The sequence below is a fragment of the Aedes albopictus genome, chromosome 2 (assembly GCF_035046485.1).
Source record: "Aedes albopictus strain Foshan chromosome 2, AalbF5, whole genome shotgun sequence".
Lineage (NCBI taxonomy): Eukaryota > Metazoa > Arthropoda > Insecta > Diptera > Culicidae > Aedes > Aedes albopictus.
Genome location: NC_085137.1, coordinates 479,701,931 through 479,728,984, shown reverse-complemented (window position 1 = coordinate 479,728,984; position 27,054 = coordinate 479,701,931). Strand labels below are relative to the sequence as shown.

Below are 27,054 nucleotides of genomic sequence, written 5' to 3'. Positions count from 1 at the left end.
ATTATACGAAGCAACAAAACGAGATTGAGCAGTCGAAACGTCCACTTACCTTTGTCTTGTCTTTCGTTCTGTCGTTTGCATCTTCCTTTTTTGATAAGTTCAATTAAAAATTGTGCGACGTTGTAGTGTTTCTGCGTTTCGCCTGGTAACTTTAGCAGGTTAATGATTTCGGCAACCAAATTTTGCTCGTTAAGCCACTGGAAAGGAATGAAGTTAGACTTTAGTAAGGAACAAAAATTCAGTCAACTAGGTAGGTTCTCACCTCTAGTAATTCCGATTTGAGCTCGGCGTCTTCGATATCAGTGATGTAGCACAGCAGCAGATCGGTGATGACCTGGTTGCCAAAGTGCTTCAGCATTGTGGTGAGGAAACCTTTTTTAGACTTGATAAACTCTAATACTTGTAGGCACACTGACTTATAAGAGAAATAATCTTGTTCGTTACGTTTTGATATGAGCATCCCGAACGTTTTGCAGAAGAACGACGTCAGCAGTGGGTTGAGCGGCGGCTCCCGGTGCAGGAAGCTGTACAGCTTGTTCAGAAAGTTCTGGTTCTCGACCAGGTGCGTTTTGAAGGACGGCACGTCGCTGGTAAGTATCTCGCACGCCATGTTGGAATGCATGAAACGAACGTTGTCGTCGAGATCGGCTGGAGGTTCAAGGATGATGAGGTCTATCAGTTCATCGAACACCTCTGTGCGGTTTAAGCTGCAATGCAAATAAATGAATGAACAGGTTCCTAAAGTTTCAACCTATTGAACTCACTATTGAAGTAATTTTGTGTTCTGGGATTTGCATTCCTGCAACACGTCTTCGTAGTCCAACACATCTTGAAGTGTGAGTCCCTGCAATATCAGAAAGAGGCAAATAACATGTTGTTAGTCATAACATCCCTTGCATAACATCTATATTCACGTTGTAGTTAATCATCATTGCCATCATCATCTTCTATCTACCTGAAAGAGATGCACATTTGCCGGCCACCCCAGACAGTAGGGCATCGTGCCAAAAAGGTGTGCTCTTCCACACACGTTGTTGGCTCAGTGAGCACACAGCAGCAAAACGACCACGCATCATAAAGCCGGTCCATACATTGCTCTCGTGTCGTCTAACCGGTACACCATCATCGGCCGTCCAGAAGCCAACAACTCAGCCAGACATAATCACTCATTCGTCGTCAGCGTCGATGGTGATGTTGGGTGTGAGAGAAAGAGAATGCAACCTACCTACATACTTCTACTCGGAGGATACGCTTTATTGCACAAACAAACACTTCAAGTGTGCACTGGATCTTCCCAGTCATTTTGGTTTTGTTTCACTTTTAGTTGCAGCTACTAGAAGCATGATGGTTATGCTGAGCCCATGCAATGGACGCAGGTAGGTACATCTTAGCTCTAGGGGTTACAAAACCAACAGCCAATCAGAAGTGTGATAAAGCTAATCTGAACGATTAACAAACCCTCAACATTACATTATAAAGCCGTTGATATAGATGTTATTAGGCTCAGGCTACTGTATTGACTTTTTTTTGGGAAATGTCCAAAAAGCGTATCACCTTTAAGAGACATACCAATTGTGAAATTCCCAGAGCATAACTAAGTAAGTGCCAAAGGTGTTGCAATGGAACAATATATTACTACATGGGTGATAAATGCATTACTTATTGAGGTACTTCTCACGCCAAAGATGATTGTCCAGTGGTACCTGAAAATTAAAATGTTCGAACTGCGGGAGCAATAGTAGGTCAAACCTTGGGGCTGTCCTATCCGTAAAAAAGTTGTTAGGGCATGTATCCAGCAGATGAATCGTACCCGCAACTCTGAAGGTTTCTAACAACATAAATTATTCTACAAATGAACGATTGATCCATTTCTGTCTGTGGAGAGTCGTTGGTTGGTTCAAATCTCACAGGAGCTAGGTAGATGTTTTTCGCAGTTTTTCCGTTTCAATTTGTCCAGTTTTCAACACATTCATGCATAAGAAAATTAGACTTTATGTAAATTTTAAAAACAAATGTTCAGACTGGCCATGTTGTTTGTTGTCCCAGTATAGGCTAACTCTAACTGTTGCAATACCGGCATACTTGAGGAAAATTCCTGATATGAACAATGAACAAAACAGTGAATTTGAGATTTATTCTCAAATATCCCTACGAACGCCTCTGCTCCCAAAAGAAACTGCACAATATTGCTCTACGTCTACGTTCTATATGTACGGATTGCATGTGTTGACGGACGATGATGATGACGACAATGCTCTGCGCTGCGTGCTCTACCGCACACTGAACTCGGCCAACCGCTTAGCAGCCCAGCCAAACTCGGTTACCAATCGAACCGTGACAACCCACCGCATCACCACATGCATCACAACACCCGGCCCGGGCCCGGCACAACATTAAATAGCCTTCCTCTTCACTTTTGAAAAATGCACAAACTGGGTGCAATTCACGTCGTCTGTCTGTGTGTGATGGCTGGTTTCAGTTCGTTGGGTCCATAATGTTTCTAGCTAGTTATAGACGGCTGATTTGGCGCATCTTAAGTGCTCTGTAGTAGGTACCTAAAAGCATTAACCATAAACGTTCATTTTCGCTTAGATTCTAATGCATTTACTCCTAATGGACGAATGGGCTTGAGGTGGGTCTACGGCAGGTGGGAGTTCTTATCAGGCTTTACTGTAAATATCTTATCGCCCTACATCAGCAGTTATGACGAAAATGAAAAACCGCCTCGCGGTCACATAAATAGAATACCGTTTCGTTCAACCAATAATAATCTGCGAATGAGACGCCAGTAATGATGCTCTGATGACTTGAATACAGGTTGACTCATCAATTAAGAGATAGGGTTTTGAATAAATAAAAATCGTGGAATCAAGGTATTGTGTTTGGAGTGGAATTCTTGTGTCTTGTGCAACGTCTCAATTGCGGCCAATTCTGCTACTAAACTTAGTGTTCTAAAAGAGCACAGCACTTGGTACGCGATTGTTTTTACATTAGTATATCGTGTACAGTATGCGGCAGGAAAAAATGCGAAAGTGTTTTTCAACTTCAAACCTTGTTTTCGTCCATTTGACATTAACCAATCTATGTTTTAACGTTCCATGATCTATAATAGGCTAGTTTTCTGAAAAGTTATTTAAAAATTTTCCCATTTTGGTCACTAACCTTTCCAGGGCGGCGCCTGAAGCTGAAGACAATCAGAATTTTTAAACCGCAGAAAAGTACACAGGTCGCTAAATTTCGTATCTGATAAAACATTTTTTTTAAATTTTCTCTACAATATCATCAAATATATGTACTTATTTCATCTAGTATATGAAACTACATGACTCTGGATCAGTGTGGTCTGGTTGTTCATGGAATTTAAACTAATTTTGTTACTGTTATAGTCATTTTGTTTAATGACCATTGGGCGCGCAGTTTTTTGATACCCGCTTATTAGGCTTACATTATCACTAGGGACAATGGAAATTCGCGGCAAATTTTCTTAAATTTCGCGGACGGACATTGTGAATTTCGCGGAGATTTCGCGGCTCCATATTTTTGACCGTATTGTTTAAAAAACACCAATTTTGAAAGCAAATAGGATAATTTACTTGTATTTTGTGAGGCGTTATCATAAACCCCCCGAACAGGTATCAAATTTGATGAAAAATCAGAAAAAAAAACATATGTAAATAGCATTAAACTTTTATTATGCTGGATTCGAAATTGTCAATAACTTTACATTGAAAAGAGTTATTTGCTTTTTTATGTTTGAACATTTAAAATTAGTGGAATTTTGCAATTATTTTCAGAATTTTGTCAGATTTCGCGGCATTTCGCGGGATTTCTTAAATTTCGCGAGCATTGCCCAATTTCGCGAATTTCCATTGTCCCTAATTATCACATGTTAAACATCAAATATGTTCATTTTTATTTTTCAGTGCTAGAATATAGACATTGACTGATACACTGTCATGAAAAAATAGTCATACATATCGCATATTTAGCGTGTAATAGTGCCTTGAACTTTTCGCCTTTTTTTCCTGCCGCACCCTGTAGCAGGTGCGAAGATACGCAATTTTTAAGAAAGTCATACATTACAAAAAGATCCTGGAGCGATGAGGAATCAAACCCAGACACCCTCAGCACGGCCCTGCAGAATGTCCGAGGGGTTTATAGCTTCGGCTTCCTCTTTTGATATTTGTTGCTTTAAAACACACAAAAAAACGATCCAACAGAGGACTCACGAATTAGAATCGTGCAGCGATGAAAACAATCAAAACAAAAGTCTGGCAGAGTTTGTTTTGTTTTCATATTGAGCTAGTATATAACGACAGATGTAAGACACACAGTTTGAGACTCAAACATTAAGTGATAGTGGGAAGTGAATATATGAATGAATTGATCAGCTAGCACTGAAATCAGTAGAGGTGGGATTTGAAACAGTTCGCAAACAAGCAGAACAGGCATAACTTAGTGTAAAAGCAAGCTCCCAAAGATGGTTTTTTTTTGAAAGTAGGCTAATTGCCGCTAATTGCTTTGATACCTCCAAACTAGTCCTTGGATAGGACGAAACATGGATTCTGTAGTAAGATCCTTGTATTTGTTAAGTTGTCAGCTATTTGTCGTAGGTTTTCAAGTTGTTTGTCCTACATTGATAACTTATTTAGTCTTTTGTGCTGCACGGCGTGTGTATGGGAAAAGTTTATAACAAAAAAATGGGCATCGTTAAATTTTTCGCTATTCTAAAATAGAGGCTTTCAGCTTTTATTTGCAGGGTCCCTAAAAAAAATCCACCGAGGGATCCCGTACAACTTTTTCAGAATACTGTTTTTCCCCATACAAAATGCACGGTTCCAAATTAATCCCTATTTCTACTTAACAAACATACCCCATTTTTGTATGAAAAAGTTCCCCCGATGGAATATTTCGATGTTGGGCTTGAATGAAAGCTGGTAGCGTCAACTTTCACGTAGCGTAAAAATTAGCGATGCCCATTTTTTTGTAATAAATTTGTTCTACCAGACACACCGTGTGCTGTGTTTGTAAAAAGTTTAGTCTTGCATAGTTTGGAAAAGAGCCAGGTTCGTGAACAGAAAAGAAAGGGAGGATTTTTTCTTAACCCTACGGTTAGAATAGCTCAGATCAATCATCACTCTCTGTCAGAGTGGCGATGCGAATCCGTGGGGTGATGCCTACAGGATTGTGATGGCCAAGACAAGATGTGTAATGGCTCCTACAAAGCAATCTCGCCAGAGATTTTGGAGGGGATCATCGAGGAGCTCTTTCCGCGTCATGATCCTAGCCCTTGGCCTCCTTTTGTAGGACAGCTGGGGACTGGGGTTAACGATGTAGATGGAGTTCTGAACCTGGTCTAAAAAGTAGCAATTGCAGAGGCTCCCGAGATGCTCACTGCCCTCGGACGCATAAATGTCACATGTTACAATATAAAATCACGAGAAAAACACATTTGAAGGTCCGCAATAAACTTTGGTTATTGTCGCATTTGTTTGGCTTCAACGCAATTCAACTATCGAAACACATATAAATTCATAATCAAGTTTCTAATATTGAAACGTTGGAACAGATGTCAACTAAAATCATTGCAAACTTTCGTCAAAAATTGTTGCAGTCTTCTATTGCTACGATCAGTTCTTTGTATAATTAGTTTAAGTTAGGTTAGGGTTAGGATAAGTTAAAAAAAATGTATTTCCGACACGCAGGTGAAAATTAAAGCCTGCAAAAATCTTAACTGCTACAACAAATGAAATGTAATGTGTTATTAATTAGTATTGGTAATAGTTTAAATTTCTTTTACCAAATTAGGATGATAGTGTGTTTAATTACGCAGAACACCTAGATTAAGTTGGAGAATGTAAAAATTGGTTGATATACTAATAAAGGTTAATAAAAAAACATATAAATTCATATGTTGATAAAATATTTCAAAAATACGTATCAAAATATGATGTTTGACTTAAAAACCTCAAAAATGTCGAAATGTAACATGTGACATGTGGAGCAAGCGCAAGCTTCTGACCTGTTTCGCTTCGTCCATACTAAGGTATGGTGGCCTTAGTTAGATAGATCAAATATTGGTGGCAGTGGTTATGTCCCGAACAGAGAGAAAAAAAAAATGTTGGCTCTGCTTGAGGCACAGCGCTAAGTACCAAATGCTACCGTGGTGAGCTGATACTTATAGGCTAATGTGCCTGGCTGTTGGTGATGAAATCGAGGCGGTTGAAGAATTCGAGTATATAACCTACTTGGATTCACTGGTGACCGCCGACAACGACACCAGCAGAGAATTTCAGAGATGCATTGTGGCAGGAAATCGAGCTGACTTTGGACTCCACAGAACTCTACGATTGAACAAAGTTCGCCGTCGCACGAAGTTAACTATCTACAAAACGCTGATTAGACCGGTAGTCCTCTATGGGCACGAAACATGGGCCCTACGTGAAGAGGACCAACGCGCCCTTGGAGTTTTCGAACGGAAGGTGTTGCGTATCATTTGAGTGCAGATGGAAGACGGGACTTGGAGAAGGTCAATGAACCACGAGCTACGATGGGCGGGTCACGTCATCAGGATGTCGGATAGCAAGACGACTAAAATGGTTCTCGGGCGGGAGTCATCCGACCGGTACAAGAAGACGTGGTGCGCAGCGGGCTAGGTGAGTCGATCAAGTGGAGGACGATTTGCGAACCCTTCGCAGAGTGCGGAACTGGAGGCACACAGCCATGGACCGAGTAGACTGGAGACGACTTCTACGTACAGCAGAAGACATTCAGGCCTTAGTCTGATCGGTAAGTAAGCCAGAAAGTTGCGAGCGCGTACCGTACCGTGCCTTTCAGTATCCTTATCGGGGAGGATATAGAGTGCCTCAAAATGCACGGCACAAGAGGCATACGCAGTCGAATGAAAGCGCGCGTAGGACAGTTCCACCAAAGAAAGGTGCACCCACAGGTTGATTCTGAGGGTAGATAGTTGCGTTAACAGGCGCCATGAAAAAGTAACATTCCAACTGGCTCAGGTACTTTCGGGCCGGTGGTTGCTTCTTACAGTATCAACATCGTTTTGCGTCATGCGGATTCTCCAGAATGTCCGGTTTGTGCTGGTTTAGAGGAAACGACGGAACACTTTTTGTTGATGACACAACTCCGGACAATCTTGTCCAGAGGATGTGAACACACCAAATTTTCGATTCACGTTCCAACAATAAAATTTGCTGAAACTAGTTCAGCAACACACCGGTTTGCTGAAGTACAGCATTTATCAAATTAAATACTGGAGTTCAGCACTGTAGATTGCTGAACATATGTCATCGCTTCCATTTTTGCTGATTATCAGCAATCGATTTGACAGATGGTTGAAGCCCCAGCAATCGATTTTAGAATTCGCTGAAAATCAGCAATTCTTATTACTGAACATATATAAGCAATAACTTTTAATGCTGATAATCAGCAAACGATTTGAACTGTCAAATACATGGAGTATGAGCAAGCAGCATGTCTCCCATTCGGTTTAGTTTTGTGTGTCATGTTTTCAATCAGTTCATCGGGATAATCCGCGTGTTATACGCTAATAAAGGGATTGTTTGCCTCGAGCTGGATCTTTGAACACTCTTACATGTAAGTATGATTGATTTTTTAGCTGGAAACAAAGAGAATAAATCTTAGTGATCATTTATTTTTAGGACGGTGGTGACATGAACGCGGCGGAATGACTCGGCGACGTAATAGTCAAGTAGCTGCGTAAATTTGTTAACTGTCTTCAAATTTCATAATAAAAATGCATTACACAAACAATACTTGGCTTTCAGTTTAAACAAAATCCTATTTTTTCCAATACGGGTGCCCTAGTAATTGAAAAATCGCTGGAAATCAGTAAAATTGATAAACAATCAGTTGCTGATCAACCAGCAACATGAATCACGCATTGCTGAATATTCAGCAATACAATTGTCACTTTCCTGAGAATCAATTTTGCTGGATGACCAGCAATATTTTCTTTGCTGGAAGGATTGCTGAACTTACAGCACAAAAAAAATCAGCAAAATTTTGCTGATTTACAGCAATAAAATTTTGGTGTGTAGGAATGAGTTTAACTGAAAATGTCGTTTCAACGGCTACTCACATCTTCGTGTAGCTACAGAGGTGCTGGCGCGTTTATATGCTGTACAAGAGGTGGTACAAGAGTTCGGAGTCGGCTTCGTAGGTCATAGGTGCCCTGCGGTCGAAATAGACCCTTACAGCAATTAAGTGACCGCGGGGAAAACATCCTGGTAGCGTTTCTGGCTTGTCGTCGGTGTACTGGGTTGTATCCAAGCCCACGGTTGGAAAGGGGTCCTCGGCAAGGTCAAGGAAGGTGAAGGCCCCATGTCGGCACTTCATTCTGTGTGCTGGCTGATAGGGCCCCTTCCTTACGGGAACATCAAATAGCTGTGTACGCGATAGCAGTTGATGATACTTGCTGTGTAAGTCTGGAAAATACGCGTGGTGTCGACCCTGCCTGCCTTCCGAGGACAAAGGGAGTGGTAAGGACCACTCGGGAAACTGGCTAAGCGCCAGCATGCTGCTTTGGTTCATTGCTGCAGGCTACGCAGCTAACGTTGAGGGTGTGATGTGTGCTACCGTCACTCTGAAGCAATACCTTTTTGATGGTTCCGAAAAGACGGAGGGTTTGGAGACCATGCCAATGTTGTTTAGTGGATCGAGGAAAGAGTAGTCCTTTTTTACTTTTTTTTTTGTAGAAGACGGTCCTTAACCCCACACAACCTGGACCTCCCTGTCCAGTTGTCTGTTGAGCAGATTATCCCGCCATGGTTTAGAAGAAAAAAAGACATAGTCAACATAAATAGGCAACCGTTCAACCTTCACGGTATTTGCTAGAGAGGAAGTGTTAGACGAGACATAATGCTTTGCATTAGCAGAATTAATCACGAATTGATACTCTAAAGTCCAAGTGATTTAGGCTATCCCGTTAATACGTCCTTCATCATGGCAGCTTTTGAAGAAGCTTGCCCTCAACGATCTGTGAAGACCACAAGGAGAACCCCTTGGTGGAACTCTGATGTGGCCAAGCTCAGGAAACAAGGTAGAAAGAGTTGGAACAGACGACTTTCGGCTCAGTGCTGAAAAGATCATTTCGACATATCTAAATTCAACCACATCTGGCTCATTTTAGAAGCTCAACCTGGGAATATGGTATATGGAAAACTTGTGCGGCTAGACCAGCTCTACAATATCAAATGAATATGAAATCATTTCAAATATCAAATGGAATTTTTCGAAGGTAGTCCATGACATTTACCTTAAATATTCAAAAAAGAGCGGTTTTCCGTGACGTTTTTGTAGAACTGGTCTAGCCGCACAAAATTTTCATATACCATATTCTCCCCAGCTAACATTAAGTCTTATATCAAGTTGAATAGGATGCTAAAGTGGAGGCCATATACGTACATGCTCCCATTGAACCGCGTGTAAAGTGTGCGTATACCGCCTACACTTTTGCATCCTATATAACATCATATGCGATCGTGTGTTGACCGTGTCAAGTTGAGCTTCTAAAGTGAGCTGGATGTTGTTGAATTTAGATATGTTAAAATGACATTTTAAGTACTGGTTCGGCTGGATCGAAGACCTTCAGGTAGCCTCGCAAAGACTATCAAAAAGCTCTCCGGTCTGCTGAACGATTCGGCTGGAAAAACCTTTGTACATATCTGTCCAGATTGAGTAAAGCCAGCCGGTTGAACAAAATTCCTGCGAAATCTAAGGATTTCCGAATGAACTAACTTCGTTTACCAAATGGCGATTTCGCTTCCTCTTATGAGGAAGTTCTGGAATGTTTATTCATTTCACGCTTCCCTGGATGTGTGGATATAACATCTTTGGATAAATCTGATGTCTTTTCTTTTAGCTCTAAATCTCTGGCTTCGGCTTGGAGTATCATAACTTTAGAATCGATTGAGTGGGCACAACATATAGTTTCGCTCTTTTCAAAACTCCTGGAGCAGATAGGTTATATTATATTTCGCTTCAGAAGAGATGTGATTGTTCCAAATAATTTTTTTTTTGCAGTTTTGCGACAGGGTATAATCCAAAATCTTGGCGGGATATTACTCTAAAGGTCATTCTGAGAGTGGATCGTGTGTTGTATGGAGAAGCAAAGAGTTTCAGGCCTATCAGTTTGACCTCTTTTCTTCTGAATTGCTTAGAACGCATTATAGATCACCACATCTATGACGCTTATTTGACCAACGTTCCTCTTCACTGAAATAACTGCCGAATTATCGGCAACAACGATAAACGTTGAGCGAAAGGGAGAAGAGGAAATAAATCAAAGGCATGTTGCTTAGTCAGCTGTTACAAATCAACTGCTTTATATTTATTTAGATCGACTACATTGTCGTATGGTTGCTATCTATACACCTTCGCTCTCATGGGTATCCCACATGGAACTCATGAAACACGTTCACAATGCTGAAAAAACATTCACGTGGACCAACATGCCTACCAATCTGGTAAGTCCACTGTGACTCTTTTCCACAAAATTGTTTGCGATATCGAGAAAACATTTATTCGCAACAATCTTGCTTGGGTGTTTTCTTAAATATCGAGGGTGCTTTTGACAACGTGCCTTTTGATGGCATATATTTGCCGCACGGAGTTATGGTATATCTCAAATGATTGCCAAATTTATTCGCCAAATTCTTCAAAATCAACATCTCTTCTCGTCATTATGTCAAGCAGCGATTAGGAAATTGAGTGTGTTTGAATTCCTCCAAGGGGAGAGGGGGGTGGGGGACTTATTGTCTCTTTTGTGGAATTTCGTAGCAGAAACGATTTTGAGGCAAGTCAATAATAGCGGTTTACTTATGACTTTGCCAATTTGTTGCGATAAATACTGGAATAGTTTGGTTTGAGGGCCCGTATAGCCGAGGCGGTAAACGCACGGGTATTCAGCATGACCATGCTGAGGGTGCCGGGTTCGATTCCCGGTCGGTCCAGGATCTTTTCGTAAAGTAAATTTCCTTGACTTCCTTGGGCATAGAGTATCTTCGTGCCTGTCACACGATATACACATGCAAAATGGTCATTGGCAGAGGAAGCTCTCAGTTAAAAACTGTGGAAGTGCTCATAGAACACTAAGCTGAGAAGCAGGCTTTGTCCCACTGAGGACGTTACGCCAAGAAGAGAGAGAGAGAGAGTTTGGGATTATGTCGAATTATACAGAACCACCTCCAAGGGTCGTGCTGTACCTAACAAATCTGCCCAAGCAGATTTTGTCCAGCTTGTCATTGCCGATTCAACTATGTATCGCATGACAAATATACAGCGTACTGAGTCCAATTGTGGAACTTTGCGTCATTTGATAAGTAACTGTCCTGTTTTTGCGCAACTGAGTTTCCAAAAACTTAATAAGTAAAACTGACTTCAGAAACCTCACTCTTCAGAAACAACAACGTCACTGTAAACTTAATTCAAATGGCGCTGTTATTATTATAAACTCAAGCCAAAAAGAATGTCTTATTGCTCTTGTAAGCAAAAGCTTTTCATGTAATCAAATGCGCACTGAAATGGTAATTATTTTAGTATTTCATAAATTTTACTTTTATGTTTTTCGAGTATAAAATTCATCAATTATAACAGATATTCTTTATTTTTTTGGTCACTAATCACAATAAGTGACCATTTCGCAGTGGCTGTACAAACAAATCGATGCGTTATCGGTTCCTGATGAAATGTTGCTTTTGAGGAGATACAAAAGGATCTAGGATCATTTGGGCAGGGGGGCCTTTTTTGGGCATTTGGTGCTATAACTCAGTCAATTTTTAATCAATTGACTTGATTTTTGAGACACGATCAGTATCTAGCCATGATCAAAAATTCAAGTCAATCGGATTGAATTTGACTGAGTTATAGCAGCAAGTGCCCAAAATAGGTCCCCCTGCCCAAATGGTCCCAGACCCTACTTCATATTGTGATTAACTAAATTTGAATTATGATCAACCCCCAAAACCAACCAGAGTTGAACATCACTGTTCATTCTAATTGAATCACCCACCATACCCGAGCATTACTCACCTCTTTACTGAGCAAGCTGTCTATATTCGAGCCGGAGTTTGCCGAGTCCCAAAACATGACGACTGTTATGTGTCCTCCCGGCTAACCGGCGGCGGTAGTGATGATGACGCTAGCAGTCGACTGCTGGCTGATGCTAGTAGAAGTGATGTCTACGACTTTTGGCCGCTGATGGTGTCTCGAACGGCCTAGCTCGGTGTCGGTGTCCAGATGTTCTTGCACTTCTTTCCGACGACACCCCAAAATAAAACCCGAGGGAAGAGTTGGATGGACACAGAGAGATAGAGAGAGAGAGGATACCGTTTCCAATATTTATATCTACAATACGCTCGTCGCACTTTTAAGCTACTATTTTGAACACACACAAACTTTATTTTTATACGACTGCTCTCTGCTTACTTTACACTATCTCACACGCACTTTCTTTGCGATGATATAACTAGTTTAAATTTTAATTTCATTCAATATAACACGTTGATGGTGATAACACAGCACTGAAAGGAGAGAAAGAAAACAGAAAATAGTTGGATTAGTTGATCGGTGAACTAAACAGAGATAGTGAGCGATTCCACGTCTCATATTGGCCAGGTTCGTTTACTCCGTGTCGGGTTGTCGGGATGGTGCGGAAACAGTAAAGAGACATTACTACGTCAAGTTGATAGTCTGACACTGCTAATTGAGAAAACAACATAGAAGTCCGATCACAAGCAGAGCTAATGAGTGGATCTCAACCATGCTTGAAGGAAGTGGCGATGCACAGAGAGTACCGCCGTAGGTCCAAAATCGTAAAAGAATTGCTATTTATTTTAATCTAAGAATCCGAAACGATTCCAAAAATAAAGAAAAAATGTTATTATTACACTTGTTGTTCTCTTCCTCATGGGGTTTTTTTAAGTCTGTAGAACTCAGAGTTGGCCTCAAATTCTTACCAAGCAAGCTGAATTATTGACCAACTTTCAGGCGATTTGGCCGACAAAAACCCCTCATGACGAAGAGAACAAACCTGCCTATAATACCCTCAGTCTACCTGTAACATTGCTGATCAATTATTGTTTTAAAATATTACTCGTGGAAAAACTTTTTTACTAAAGTAATCCACTGTGCGATGGGAAAACCTGATCAGAAGACCATATTACAAGCATACCAAATCATATTATTGGTTTTCACATCTGCAAGGAACTTGGTAGTAAGAAGGGATAATATAACAAAAATGAATACCACAATATAATCGATTATGTCAAATCTGAATCAATTACAAACTTGTTATTTGTTCGTTATGGTAATAAGAGATGCTGTTATGTGCTAATTATTTGACATATAGGTATGTTGTTCAATATTTAATTCTGGCATTTTATCTATCATTACTACCAAGTTTCAAATAGCGCTTGGTATTCAGCTCTCCACTTCTGATCGGGAAGCGGGGCCACAAAGCGTAAAGAAATACCTTCTGGGCTTATTTTTAAAACATCACAAAATCGAACCCGAACAGTCAAGAATGAAATTACAGAAATAACACTATCATGTACTGCTAACAATCACAACAGCAAGCACAACCACAACAATAAGAGCATTGAGCGAGCACAGAGAAAGGCAAAACGATGAAACCGGCGCGCGGCGGGCGTTGAAACTGTGCTCGTTAGTGCGCTCTCCCCGTAATGACGTCATTTTTATCAATCATTCAGCGAAAATCGCGACCGGTTGTTGTGTCGTTTCGTTATCGAACAGCGGCGGTGCACGGTGGTGACTGCTCTCGACTCTTCCTGACCGGGAGAATCCCCCCGCAACCACCGTCGTGTTGGCCAGCGGCGACCCGGATAGAAGTCGCGAAATCAGAATGGCATTTTCAGTGTCACCTAGCCAGGTGTATAGATGTAGATATGATGTGGTGTGGATGGAACAAGTGTGAGCAAATAACGAAAGACCTCGACCTGGTCGAGGATCGTCGGAGGAAGTGATGAATGTTCGAAATTCCCAAATAAATATTTCTGCTGAGATGCGACTTACGTCTGACTTTGCTGGTAGGTGAAATTGTACGTTATGAATAGTATTGAGCTTGCTTCAGTTTTCGATAACAAATCAGTGCGATAAGAAAATTATACAGGGTGCGGCAGGAAAAAATGCGAAAAGTTCAAGGCGCTATTACACGCTAAATATGGGATATATATGACTATTTTTTCATGACAGTGTATCAGTCAATTTCTATATTCTAGCACTGAAAAATAAAAATGAACATATTTGATGTTTAACATGTGATAATGTAAGCCTAATAAGCGGGTATCAATAAACTGCGCGCCCAATGGTCATTAAACAAAATGATTATAACAGTAACAAAATTAGCTTAAATTCGATGAACAACCAGAACACACTGATCGAGAGCCATGTAGTTTCACATACTAGATGAAATAAGTACATATATTTGATGATACTGTAGAGAAAATTAAACATTTTGTTTTATCAGATACGAAATTTAGCGACCTGTGTACTTTTCTGCGGTTTGAAAATTCTGATAGTCTTCAGCTTCAGGCGCCACCTTGTAAAGGTTAGTGACCAAAATGGGAAAATTTTTAATTAACTTTTCAGAAAACTAGCCTATTAGAGATCATGGAACGTTGAAACATAGATTGGTTAACGTCAAATGGACGAAAACGAGGTTTGAAGTTGAAAAACACTTTCGCATTTTTTCCTGCCGCATACTGTACTCATGGTGATGATAAAATCGGACACATCGAAACCACGATTGTTAAGAAAGTGTTGAAAAAGAATGAATATTGAGGCACTTTAAAGGCTCGGTAACGCGTAACACAGATCCTATCGAGGTGGTTAGCCGGCCAGGTTGGGAACAATCTTAGGAAATATCGGGTTGCCAACCCCGGTAGGAACTTTGATCGAAGACTGACAGGGAAGGGGGAGGGGTTTGCTTCTGCAAGCATGAGCATCTGTTCTCCAGGAGGAGCGGAGGAACAGAGCCTATTCCAAAATGGTCGGTGCCAAAGCCATAGCAACGGAAACTCAGAAACCAAATGATACGAATCAAAACCAATGACTACGACCTTAGCGAACAAAAATTAGCTGGTTACGAGGAACTGTGGATCTCTTAACTTTACCGGGAGCACCCGCATACTCGTCGATCTACTGATAGACGGGTACGAAATCGTAGCGCTCCAGGAGTCATATTGGACAGGATCCATGGTATGAACGTTTAGATGTTATCATACATATCATCTACCACAGCTGCAGCAACACACGGAAGCTGGGAACAGCTTTCATCGTGTTGTGCATAGGTGCGTGATCAGTTGGTGGCCGATCGACAAAAGAATTAGCAGGTTGAGGATCATAGGCCGGTTCCTCAAATTCAGCATAATCAACGTGCGCTGTCCACACGCCGGAAGCACCAATGATGAAAAGGACGCATTCTTCGCGCAGCTCGAACACTGCCCAAGTCGCGACGTCAATATTAGCCTAGAGGTCTATATGCTCAGGTAGGCTAGGAAGAGGTATTCAGACCAACGGTTAGAAAGATCAGTGCTCACTATCTGACGAACGAAAACGGCCTAACTCAAGGATTTCATCGCCTCCAAGAACATCACAGGTCCATTTCACAACACAACCTACTTCATGCTTACAGATCATTAAAGCAGACGGAATCGCAATTCGACCACATTCTTATTGATAGACGGTACTTCTCTGACTTTATCGTGGCACTAACATCGACCTATTTCATTTCGCTCCCGTGTTGCTGATCGAAAAGCAACATTGACAGGAAAAACAAAACGAAGAAAAAAAAAAAAAAATATCGCTATCATAAAGGCCTGTCGAAAAATTGCAGCACTGGTAAGAAATTTGTAAACATCTTTTGTTTTCCCGTATATGGATAGGCTTGTGATAGGTTTCGTGAGATAAAATTTGGAGAACTCAATGAAGCAAGCGGGTGCGAATAAACTCACACACGGCTTACTGTCGGAACCGTGAGTAAACCATTTGTTGGGTTTTCACTCACGAGTTGCTTCATGATGAGAGTATTTCCATCACTGAATGCGTCATATTATTCGAAAAATAAATCAAAAATCGGATAAGGTATAGTTTCAGATTTTTCTCAAAGTTCATTTGGGTCAATTGCAAGAAATAGTTTTGACATTTCCACTGAAAATTTATTTTAAAATTAAACAACATTCGAAAATTATGAGGAAAAAAACATTCAGGAGTTCAAGGTAATTCCACAGACTATGTATATGACCGTTGAATTGCTTACACAGTTTAGAAACCGAACTTAGATGTCTCTTCCTGTGCTGGTGGTGTAGTAATGTTGAGATTTAAAACTTTTACTCACCATTCTTCCTTGGATATCTATCGCTATTCCTACTTCAAATTCAATCGCAACTGGACACATTCCTTGAATTTATCAAAGGTTTTTTTCGGCGTCCGTATTTTCTGGCTTTCTCCAGTTATCCCAAGTTTCCACCCACTGATCTTTTACATATTTGCTCCCATAAATAGCACCTTCCGAGATGTTTACGGTTAGATTCCTACCAGAGTTCCTCCCAGGATTTCAGCAGGAGTTTATCACGGAATCCCTGATGGAGTACCACCAGGGATTTCCTCCAATAAGGTTTCTCCGATATGCTTCCAGAGTTTCTCGCTGGATTCCTCCCGGAGATAGCCTCGAAATGTATTCAAAGTGCTTTCAGGAGTTTCTATTAGTGTTATAGCTTTCCAAGAATTTTTCTCGTATTTTTTTTTATAGAAGCTCTTCCAGGTTTTTCTTCCAGATTTTTCCGGCATTTTGCTTGGATATCCTCGTAGTTCCTCTCATGATTCATTTTAGAGATTGTCAGAGTTCTTTCTGCAATTTCTTCAATATCTCCCGGAATTACTCCAAGAACTTTTTACCGAGATATCCCAGTTTTTCTCAGGATTTCTTCTAAAGACGGATTTCGCGCCAACTCGAACAAATGTTGGCAGCACCCTCTCAGATTACAACGAAACTTTCTTGGTGTGTAGACCTTGCCCAGATAAGCCACTTTGCATACTCATTTTTCTATTTTTTTTTCTCGACTGACTTTTGAAAAGGGCAAAACTTTTATAAAGGTTTTTTTAAAAATGTTTTTAATCAAAAAATGACTACTCCTACAAAAAAGTGTTGTATGGGTGATTATCACAAAATAAGTCAAATTTTAAGAAAAAAATACTGAAAAAAATCCAAAATGAGCCCTACACTGAAAAAAATCATTTCTAAAAATTCAAAGTAGATTTAAAAAAAACACTATTTTTGATTTTGATGAAATTTTGTCTCAAGACAGGTAATTATGTTCCCTACCAACCGTCCATACATCACAAGATGGGCACTTTTAAGGAAAAAAAAGTTTTTCTAACAAAAACTTTTTCTTGTTCGAATGATTTTTTTTTCAGTGTATTTTGTTATCAACAATAAAACCAGTGAAGGCCATAACAATCCCAGAATCCAATGAAACTCAATTTTCTGGGAGATTTTGTGTTATTTATTCAATCATTTGGAAGGGTTTTCCTATACATAAACAACTTCAAAATATTACAAATGTATTTTCTTAGGAAATGTAATGTTTGATCGCAATGTGTATTGAAGTGCACTTTTAAATATACAATTATTTATAATATTGAATTTTTCAAATATATATATATATGTCTTAGAGCCAATTTCAAACATGTTCTTTTCTATTTTTTTCCGATCATACTAAATATTTTTGGTTCATCTTCTGAATTAGAATACCTGTTTGCCTTTACTTTGTCGCCAGGAATAGGCAAAAAACTATGGAATTTCTGAGTGCCTGGTATTGTTTTGGCGTTATTATATATTTCTTCGAGATCTTCTGACATTTTAATGTACTGTTCAGTGGATACGTAACAGAAATTTAATTTAGTTATATTTTTATCTGTCTGTACAACTGCCCAGTTATACACTGAAGTTTTTTTTACGACGGTAATGGTCCCGCGTAAAAAAAAACCGCGTAAAAAAAAACCGCGTTATTTCAAGACCCGTCGTAAAAAAAAACCGCGTTATTTCAAGACCCGTCGTAAAAAAAACCGCGTTATTTCAAAAAACGTCGAAAAAAAAATCAAGTCACGTTAGATGTGGTGCTGAGTATTTCACGCGTGTTTTTGAAAAAACGCGGATTTTTTTTACGACGGTTTTTGAAATAACGCGGTTTTTTTTTTACGACGGGTCTTGAAATAACGCGGTTTTTTTTAGGACGGACCGCGTAAAAAAAACCTCGTAAAAAAAACCGCGTAAAAAAAACTTCAGTGTATAACTCTCGTGGAGTTGTTATGGTATTTCCATAATCTCGAGCAAGACTTGATCTCTTTGCCATTCGCTTGAGAGTGCCACCAATAGCATCACATGGACCTTCACCGTGGGACGTTGCAAAAAAAATGCCATTCTGCTCTTAATGCATGCTTTGACTGGAATCTACATAGACTAGCAAAGTTCTTCTTATTTTTGTATTGTGATGCTGCCCCATCAGACATAAAATAAATTTTAGAAAAGTTCGTTAATTGTTTCATAAAATCTATCATTTTTGAGATGAACAACTGGACCGCAACTGTATCGTGAGCCATTACTTCCGATATGATAATGAAGCTAACATTTACAAGTTTATTATCTTTCATATAGTAAATTTCAAATGGGTGTATTGTTGCTTGCGAGTTGTTCCAATGATATCCTTGAGCAGCGTTTTGAATTATGAATGAATAGTTTTCAGAGAAATCACAAATCGCAAGAATTTCATCATCCTTTAATGTATCTTTTTTATTTCTGAGAAATGATGATTGTTGTTTATGAATAAAGTCGTGTGTTATAAGTTTGTCAATTTTATCAACAAGATAGGGAACAAATTCATCAACAGGTTTAATAATCGTTTCTAAATTACAGCGATCAGTATTCAACCACTGCTGAAATATAATCTCTTCTTTGTCATTTGATTCTAATATCAATGTAAGTTCCTCTTCAATGTGTTCATTACAAGCACACTTTTCACAAGCACGGAAAAAACAATTATCTGTTCTGGTGGAAATATCGCAAAGCATTTTTTGTATTATTTCATCTTGTGACACAATTCTTATACTGTTGAACATTAAATTTACATTTTCATGAATAGTACATATGCATACATTATGTATACCAGTAGAATCAAGTAAAATACAATGCTTTGGTCGCAACTGTGTAAATACTGTGAAACCAATATTCACAGTTTTGTACATATCTACAAAAATCATATAAGCCTCTTTGAGCGACATCATCAAAAGTCGTTTTTGAACTTGTTGTTTTTTTTTCCATTTCGAACCTCAGAAACAAAATCATTTGTTCCTGGCATTGGCCTGCTGATATCATTATCATCAAAAAATTCTCTTACTATTTGTTTTGTATCGTCATCAATACCATGTCCCCTTCTTTTTTCGGTGGTACAAAGAATACCCTGTTCATAAACAAGATCCTTCACCTGCCTCGCCATATACATTGGTGCGTTAAACTCTCTTGTGATTTTATTTACCGACCAAGACTTAGGAAGTACAAATAGTAATTTAATCTGTTCGCTTCTGTCAGTTGTAGGGTGATTGAACTTATCCTTTAACTGCATAATTATCTCGTCATACGCCTCCACTTTGCCAACATCCGTTGAATCTATTCCGAAGATATTTTTTCGAACTGCTTTCGTAATCTGCAATGATTTGTTTATGCGATATTCCATACTTCTCATGTTTCTAGATGAGATTGGCGATAAACTCAATGTTTCAGCAATGGTATTAAACTTCTCAATATTATGGGGACCCTGTAGTTGATCTGTTGACGGAATTGACTCCAATGATGGAATAGATGGTACCATATCTGTAAGATAAAAGTTAAGGTTAACAATATAATAATGAATGCAGTGGAAAGTTAATGATAGTTATTTATGCAACGAGTTGCAAAAATAATTTTTTTTCCGAACAAGTAGTACATTTATCCAACGAGGCTTGCCGGGTTGGATAAATACGAAGAATACTGAAAAATGTAGTTTTGCAACGAGCTGCAAAATGAGTTATATAAAAGAAGCTAACACGTTGAAGGCTTACTTACCCAGCTCATGTTCGATTTGTTGACCACTCGTTGACGGTTCTGGTTCTGGAACATCATGATGTTGCTGCCCACTAAATGATGGTTGCGTAGTTTCGTCGTTTCCATCCGATCGGCGTTTTTTCGTATTCGGGCTTCTGTTGTGACTTATCAATCCACGACATGACTCACAAATACTCATCGATTCGTCGATTTCATGTGTTTATCCCATGGAATGAATTTTATCTATCAATCTTAATGACATGCCCCGTAGATTATGACGGTTGCACTTTGGATTGTTTATTTTTGCACTGCACTTGAATTTGTTGAATTTTGATTTATACGATTGATCCATTACTTTTCAGAACTGCCTTTAATAACCAAAGAGAAGTAACACGTTGAATGATACCGATTCATTTTCTTGTTTTGTTCATATTTGCTTTAGGTACAACTCTTGATTTGTTTTTTTTCGATTAGGTAGTTCGAATCTAATAAATAGCCTTACCTAATATTAGGTAAGAACATGGGGTAGAAACGTTTGGGTAGAAATTACAGCAGCACGTATGAAATGCGTGTTCTAATTGTATATTGTTTCGTACTTCTAGAGTGCTGCTGCGTGAATATGGGTGCATTGCATTGTCGCATATGACACAATAAGTTTCATTGCATTTTAAGATTACTAGATAACCTTCACTGGTTTAGTTTGTTTTTAAAAAAAGACACTGAAAAAATAATAATTTGGACATGAAACAGTTTTTTGTTAAAAAAACTTTTTTTCCTTAAAAGTGCCCATCTTGTGATGTATGGACGGTTGGTAGGGAACATAATTACCTGTCTTGAGACAAAATTTCATCAAAATCAAAAATGGTGTTTTTTTTAAATCAACTTTGAATTTTTAGAAATGATTTTTTTCAGTGTAGGGCTCATTTTGGATTTTTTTTCAGTATTTTTTTCTTAAAATTTGACTTATTTTGTGATTATCACCCATACAACACTTTTTTGTAGGAGTAGTCATTTTTTGATTAAAAACATTTTTAAAAAATCCATAAAAAAAGTTTTGCCCTTTTCAAAAGTCAGTCCAGATAAATTTTGAAGAAACTAAGTATGCAAAGTGGCTTATCTAGTCTTGATGTACATACCCAGAAAGTTTCATTGTAATCTGAGAGGGTGCTGCCAACTCCGAATACGATTTAGGGCGAAATTCGTCTAAAATTCCTTTCGAGATTTCATCAATAAGTCTTTGCAAAGTTTCTACCATAATTCACCTGAATTTCTTCAGATATCCTAGGAGAAATTCCGAAGAAAAAATCCCTGCAAGAACTCCAGGAACTATCAAAGAAATCCCAAAAGGAGCATCCTGAATCAAAGGTCAATTTCTGGTAGGAATTCCGGGAAGAGCTTTGAGAGTAATCCAGTGAAAATCTGAAAAACAAATCTCACGTAGATCACTGCAAGAAACCCGGTAGCAACTACAAGGAAAAGTATGGGAAACGCTCTAAAAGAAATCACAGAAGAACTTAATGAGAAATATCAACAATAGTTTCTGCAGAAGAAATTTCCGGAATCAAATCCAAAAGAGAATAAGTGAAATTCCAGGGTGAACTCTGAGAGATATCCCAAGACCAACACCGGGAAAAATCTGCTGAGAAAAGTCCCGTGAGAAACTCCGAGAGAAATCTCTTGTGATATTTCGAAACAAGTCCCGCAAGACCTTTCGACATATCTCAGGCAGCATCCATTTATTACGTAACGCAAAAATCGGAATTTTTCGACCCATCTCCCTCAGTAACGTTTTTTCTTATATGAAAACCATAAAATTTTTGTATGGGCCGTAACGCTTAGCTGGACTCCCCCTTCCCTTATAGCGTTACGTAATTTGTGAACGGCGGCTCAGTTAAACCGCCAGTAGAAATCAATAGAGAAACTCAGGAAGAAAGCTCACAGAAAATTCTTGAAAAAATACGGTACAAACATCTGAAGAAATCCCGGGAAAATCTCTTGCAGAAAATTCGTGATAAACTCCTGAAGAAATCCTTGGAGGAGCTCTATTATGAATTACTAGAATAAGGATCTTGTAGCAACTTTGAGAGAAATTCTGGGAAGATCTGCTAGGAAAGTCCCTAGAACAACACCGAATCCAGGAATAACTCCGCGACAATAGCTGCGATATATCCTTAGAGAAACTCTTGTAGAGTTTGGGACAAAACGCAGGCTTCAAAAATCCCACGAACAACTTCGGAAGCAATACCGAGAAAACCTCTTGAAATTATATATTATCCTCGTGAAAAACTCCAGGAGAAATCGATCGAAAATTAAGAATCTTGAAAGATGTATAAGGAAAACTCCTGGAAAAATTTGTTCGAATCAAGGAAAAAAGTGCTGGTGGGGTTTCGAAAGAATTGCCTTAAAAAATACGGAAGAAATCTTGTGAGAAATCGTGGAAGGCACTCCAAGAGGTATTTCTATAGAATTTCCACAAAGAAATCCTGGCGGAATTTCTGGTAATTTTGGATCAAATCTCGAGTAGGATAATTTGCCAATTGTTGCACGGCTGAAAACTCGCCTATTGTTGCACACTCCATGTTTTTCTTATGGGGTGTGCAACAATTGGCGAGTTTTTAGCCGTGCAACAATTGGCAATTTACCCTACCGGAATTTATATCTGGGTTTTAATTTCCAGAATAATCCACGACCACATGTAACTAGTAATTTTTTATTGGAATCGTCGGCTTGACACCTTGTAGGAAACAGCTGCTAGATCTAGCAGATCTCCTATTGTTGCTCTAGCGTGGTTATCCAGACTTCTTCTTGGTTTAGCTGGCATTTCGAATAATCATCCGGAATTGACAACGATTTCACGGTACCTTAAGCTTCCAGTAACAATATTCAGAACTACGGAAAAATTCCCTGAGTATTCTTGGTTTTCCCTGTTTTTCCACACCGTACAGTATTGACCGCACAGAACTATGGAAAATCATGGAGGAAAACAGATTTTCTAGGAAGCTATGACTACACTGATTACAGCAACGATAGACACTGTGCAAAATTGCGTAAGGTTTTCGGATGAATTATCCAGTTCATTCGAATCTCGCCGGGACATCAAGGTGACGGACTCTCATGCCTACTCTTCAACATTACGCTGGAAGGTGTAATGCAACGTGCCGGGTTCAACAGCCGGGATTGGATTTGTACAAAATCCGATCAATTTGTGTGCGTTGCAGACGGCATGGACATTATCGCCAGAACATTTGGAACGGTGGCAGAACTGTACAATGTACACCCGCCTGAAACGCGAAACGGCGAAGGGCGGATTAGTGGCGAATGCATCGGAAACAGAGTACATGCTTAAGGATAACGCCTGAAGCCGGCCTTCAGATGTTAGTATGCAGTACAAAACACGAAAGAAATTCGTCTAAGTAATAACAACGCTCCGAGCTCGGATAGACGGGGATGCCTTCGAGGTAGTGGAGGAATTCATGTACAGGCTCCAGAAGAAGCTGCGGTCTAAACAGATTCACCAACGCACCAAATGCACCATGTAAAGGGCGAACACGATAAAATTGCCACACAGAAAATATTGTATAACTTTTGATTGCGTTCGCCAAAATAGCTAATTTTTTTACCATGAATAGTATATTATGTGTAGCTAATACCATAAAATTTTCATTAAAATCGGTTGAGTAATGGCGGAGATATCGTTGAAACAAGGAAATTGCCACTTGAGAATCTTGTGCAAACAAACATTTTGGAAAATATCACTTTTTTGCCGTTTCAACGCTGGCGCCAAAAATACTGAACCGATTTCAATGAAAATTTTTTTGTACGTAAAGTATGTATGTAGAAGTAGTTTGTCAAAATTTCATTCAATTTGATCATACCGTTAAAAAGTTATAGCCATATATGTCGCACTATATCACAATAAGCAGATGTGGTTTTTGGTATAGTGAAATTCAAACTGCTCTTACTTTGAAAGTACTCAACAAAAACGGCTGAAATTTTCACTGTAAACAGTTTAACACAACAATTTTACACTGTCAAAGTTTTATGAAAATCGGGACAGTGTTACCAGTTCTACAGTCAAAATAGTGCACGCGGAACTAAAAATGGTCAAAAAGTACCTAAAATTTACCTTGAAGCGATTTGAGCTTTGGATATTTACTAGAAAAAGTACTGAACCGATTTCGTTAAAAAATTTACCACTTAATTGATACTATGTTAAGAATATCGAGTGAAATTTTCAAACGTTTTGATGAGGTAACAAAAAAGTTATAGCCTAAGTAATTTTTTGAAATGAATGTACAAGTTTTCTAAAATCTCATTTTATGATATCGACAATATATGCGCCAATACTCAACCGATTTTAATGAAAATTTTATGATATTAGCTACACATAATATACTATTCATGGTAAAAAATAGCTATTTTGATGAACGCAATCAAAAGTTATACAATATTTTCTGTGTGGCAATTTTATCGTGTTCGCCCTTTACAAAACGCTAATAAGATCGGTGGTCCTCTACGGACACGAAACATGGACCATGCTCGAGGACACAAATTTGCCAAATGGAGGAGAACATGCCTCTGGAGCCGACCTACTGATGCTCGAGGAGGGCCTGCAAGCACGCGTAGTTTTCGAGCAACGCGTGCTAAAGACGATCTTTGGCGATGTGCAGGAGAACGATAGGTGTTGTAGGTGGATGATATGAATCATATGAATTGGTTCAAAATTCACTGAGCTATAGCAGCAAATTAGATCCCCTGCTGAAACGATTCCAGACCCTATTCATCATCCGATCCGATCCGATTGATACAACGATGAAAGGTTGTCTCCTTCACCGAGTATTTTGGTGTAATGTTGTTGATTATGTGTTATCACAAATGTGTTGCAGAAAGTTTGACATTGACAAACTCTCTAGTGAAAGGGGAAGTATGTCCGAGTGGATGGTGGTTGTTCGCAGTTGAAGAAAATATAATCTGGACTGGAACTGATTGGCGCCCGCAGTCGAATTAAGTTGAGAAGAATTTAGAAGAATTTATTTAGCGTAGATTCCACGGAACGAGTTGCAGTCCAACAAGTAACAACTAAGAAGCTAACATGTAGCTTTCAGGCCTCAAAACTACCAAATCGATACCAACGATATTTCGCCGCAGAAATTTGACCCTTTCTAACTACCCATAATCATGCATTATTGTAGACGTCCAGCTGACTTCCACCAGTCAGTGAGTGCAATGCAAGGCAATGTGTTGTTGTACTGTAGGTACATATACGCAAAAGAAGCACAACAAACCAATTTTCTGTTATTTAGCAACCAGCACGGGGGCCAACACAAAACCAGCAAGCCCTCAACGAAACCACCCACCAGTGAAAACTTCTGACGGCTTGCGACGACGGGAGGGGAACGGGTGTGGGAGAGGGTCGCCCGTCGTCGCATTTGGCCCCACAACAACAGAAGAAAAACTCCACTCCGGCAAAGCCACGGGACAGACTAACTGACTAGTCCAGTGGTTTCCAATTGGTGAGTTCATTTTAAAATTTAGGGGTCTGCTACGTTTGACATAATGACGTTTGACAAACGACCTTTATTCCGAATGGCCTTATGACAAGCGTACCAGACCTTATTTCATGGTAGATAGTATTTGGAGTCAAACTGGTTCTTCTGTAAACAATTTATTACCGACTAGTCAATTTAACAGAACTGGGTTTAAGTTTGGCATTTTTGGAACAATTTGCATATTGAAAGAAAACTAAAATGTACAAGATCTGTTTAAAAGTACATAATCTCCAGATCATATCACATAAGAAATATCGCATAAAACAAGGCAACAAGTTGTAAACCACTGGACAACCCGAACGGATGAGGCCACAAGAGAGTTAAATTTTCGCTCAATGATTTCTTTGTGTACATTAGCTAGCTACTATCACTTACCTTTAAAGGATCACAGATAAGCACTAAAAAAGGAAAACTTAATTCTTCTCCCGACTCCACAATCGATGATTAAACACTATCCGATTCAGGCTTTCCTTCCTTTCTGTCGATTTTTCATCCGCTGCTAATAAAAATTAAACACCTGATTCCACGGTTCTGGAGGAGACACTTTCACCACCCCGTCTCCATCAAAGCAACACACTCCCCCACAATTCCCACCGACAAAAAAAATAAATCCTTCGCGAATCACGACGACCACACCGCTACGACACGACACGTCCGAATTCGAAAGAGAAGGCGTTTTCAAATTTCGACGTCTTGGTCGTCTTGGTCTGAATGATGATGCTTCTTCTGCTGCTGTTGCTGATAACGACAGCGACGACGACGGTCCCACCACAACACCATTCGACACGACACTTGCAAAATCACAACTGATGCACTGTTTTCCTCGAGAATGTGCGTGCTGCTGTGCTGTGCTGGTTGGCAGAGCTGATGGGCGAAAAAAAAATGTGCGATTCACTTTGGTCTCTCTGGCAGCGCAGCACAGGGGTTCCCAACGATCAGTTTGAAACATTATACTTTACTGTCGCTTACTGTCTGTGTTTTTAGATTTTTAACTAACAAAAACTTTGTTTCTTGTAACAAATGAGAATGAACATATGTATATATATCCAGGCATGAACCTGCCACGGGCTGCAAATCCCCATAATAAAGTCATTAAAACAAATGAACATACAGGGGACGGTCAAAATGTTTGGGATAGGCAACTTTTTTTTCTCTCACAAAAAAGTTCAACGAGCTGTCACTTTTTATAGAGTGCACAAACAAATCTCAAGTTTTGACAGTTTGTCAACCTATTTATGTTCATCATTGGTACAAATTTGTGCTGGATTGGTAAATCTTCCACGAAGCTGGCATGACTAATTTTTTAACTGCCATATCTCCGAAACCAGTGGCGCGAATTTAATGAAATGTTGAGCATTTATTAGCAAATAT

At 39.4% G+C, this 27,054-nt stretch overlaps 1 protein-coding gene across 9 annotated transcripts in view; it reads right to left on the bottom strand.

Annotated features, from left to right (window-relative positions):
• Positions 1-27,054, bottom strand: part of LOC109413961 (serine/threonine-protein phosphatase 6 regulatory subunit 3) — a 50,624-nt gene that overhangs the window by 13,569 nt on the left and 10,001 nt on the right. For 7 of the 9 annotated variants that reach the window (XM_019687695.3, XM_062854099.1, XM_029870727.2 and 4 more), the window contains exons 2-6: positions 26,059-26,179; positions 12,070-12,560; positions 765-844; positions 263-707; positions 50-197 (exon numbers count right to left, since the gene is read on the bottom strand). In XM_019687695.3, the coding sequence (XP_019543240.2) occupies positions 50-197; positions 263-707; positions 765-844; positions 12,070-12,126 (730 nt within the window). In that variant the 5' untranslated portion in view covers positions 12,127-12,560; positions 26,059-26,179. Of the gene's footprint in view, positions 1-49; positions 198-262; positions 708-764; positions 845-12,069; positions 12,561-26,058; positions 26,183-27,054 lie in introns of all 9 variants that reach the window. The other 2 variants (XM_062854098.1, XM_029870721.2) reach the window with 1 other exon arrangement.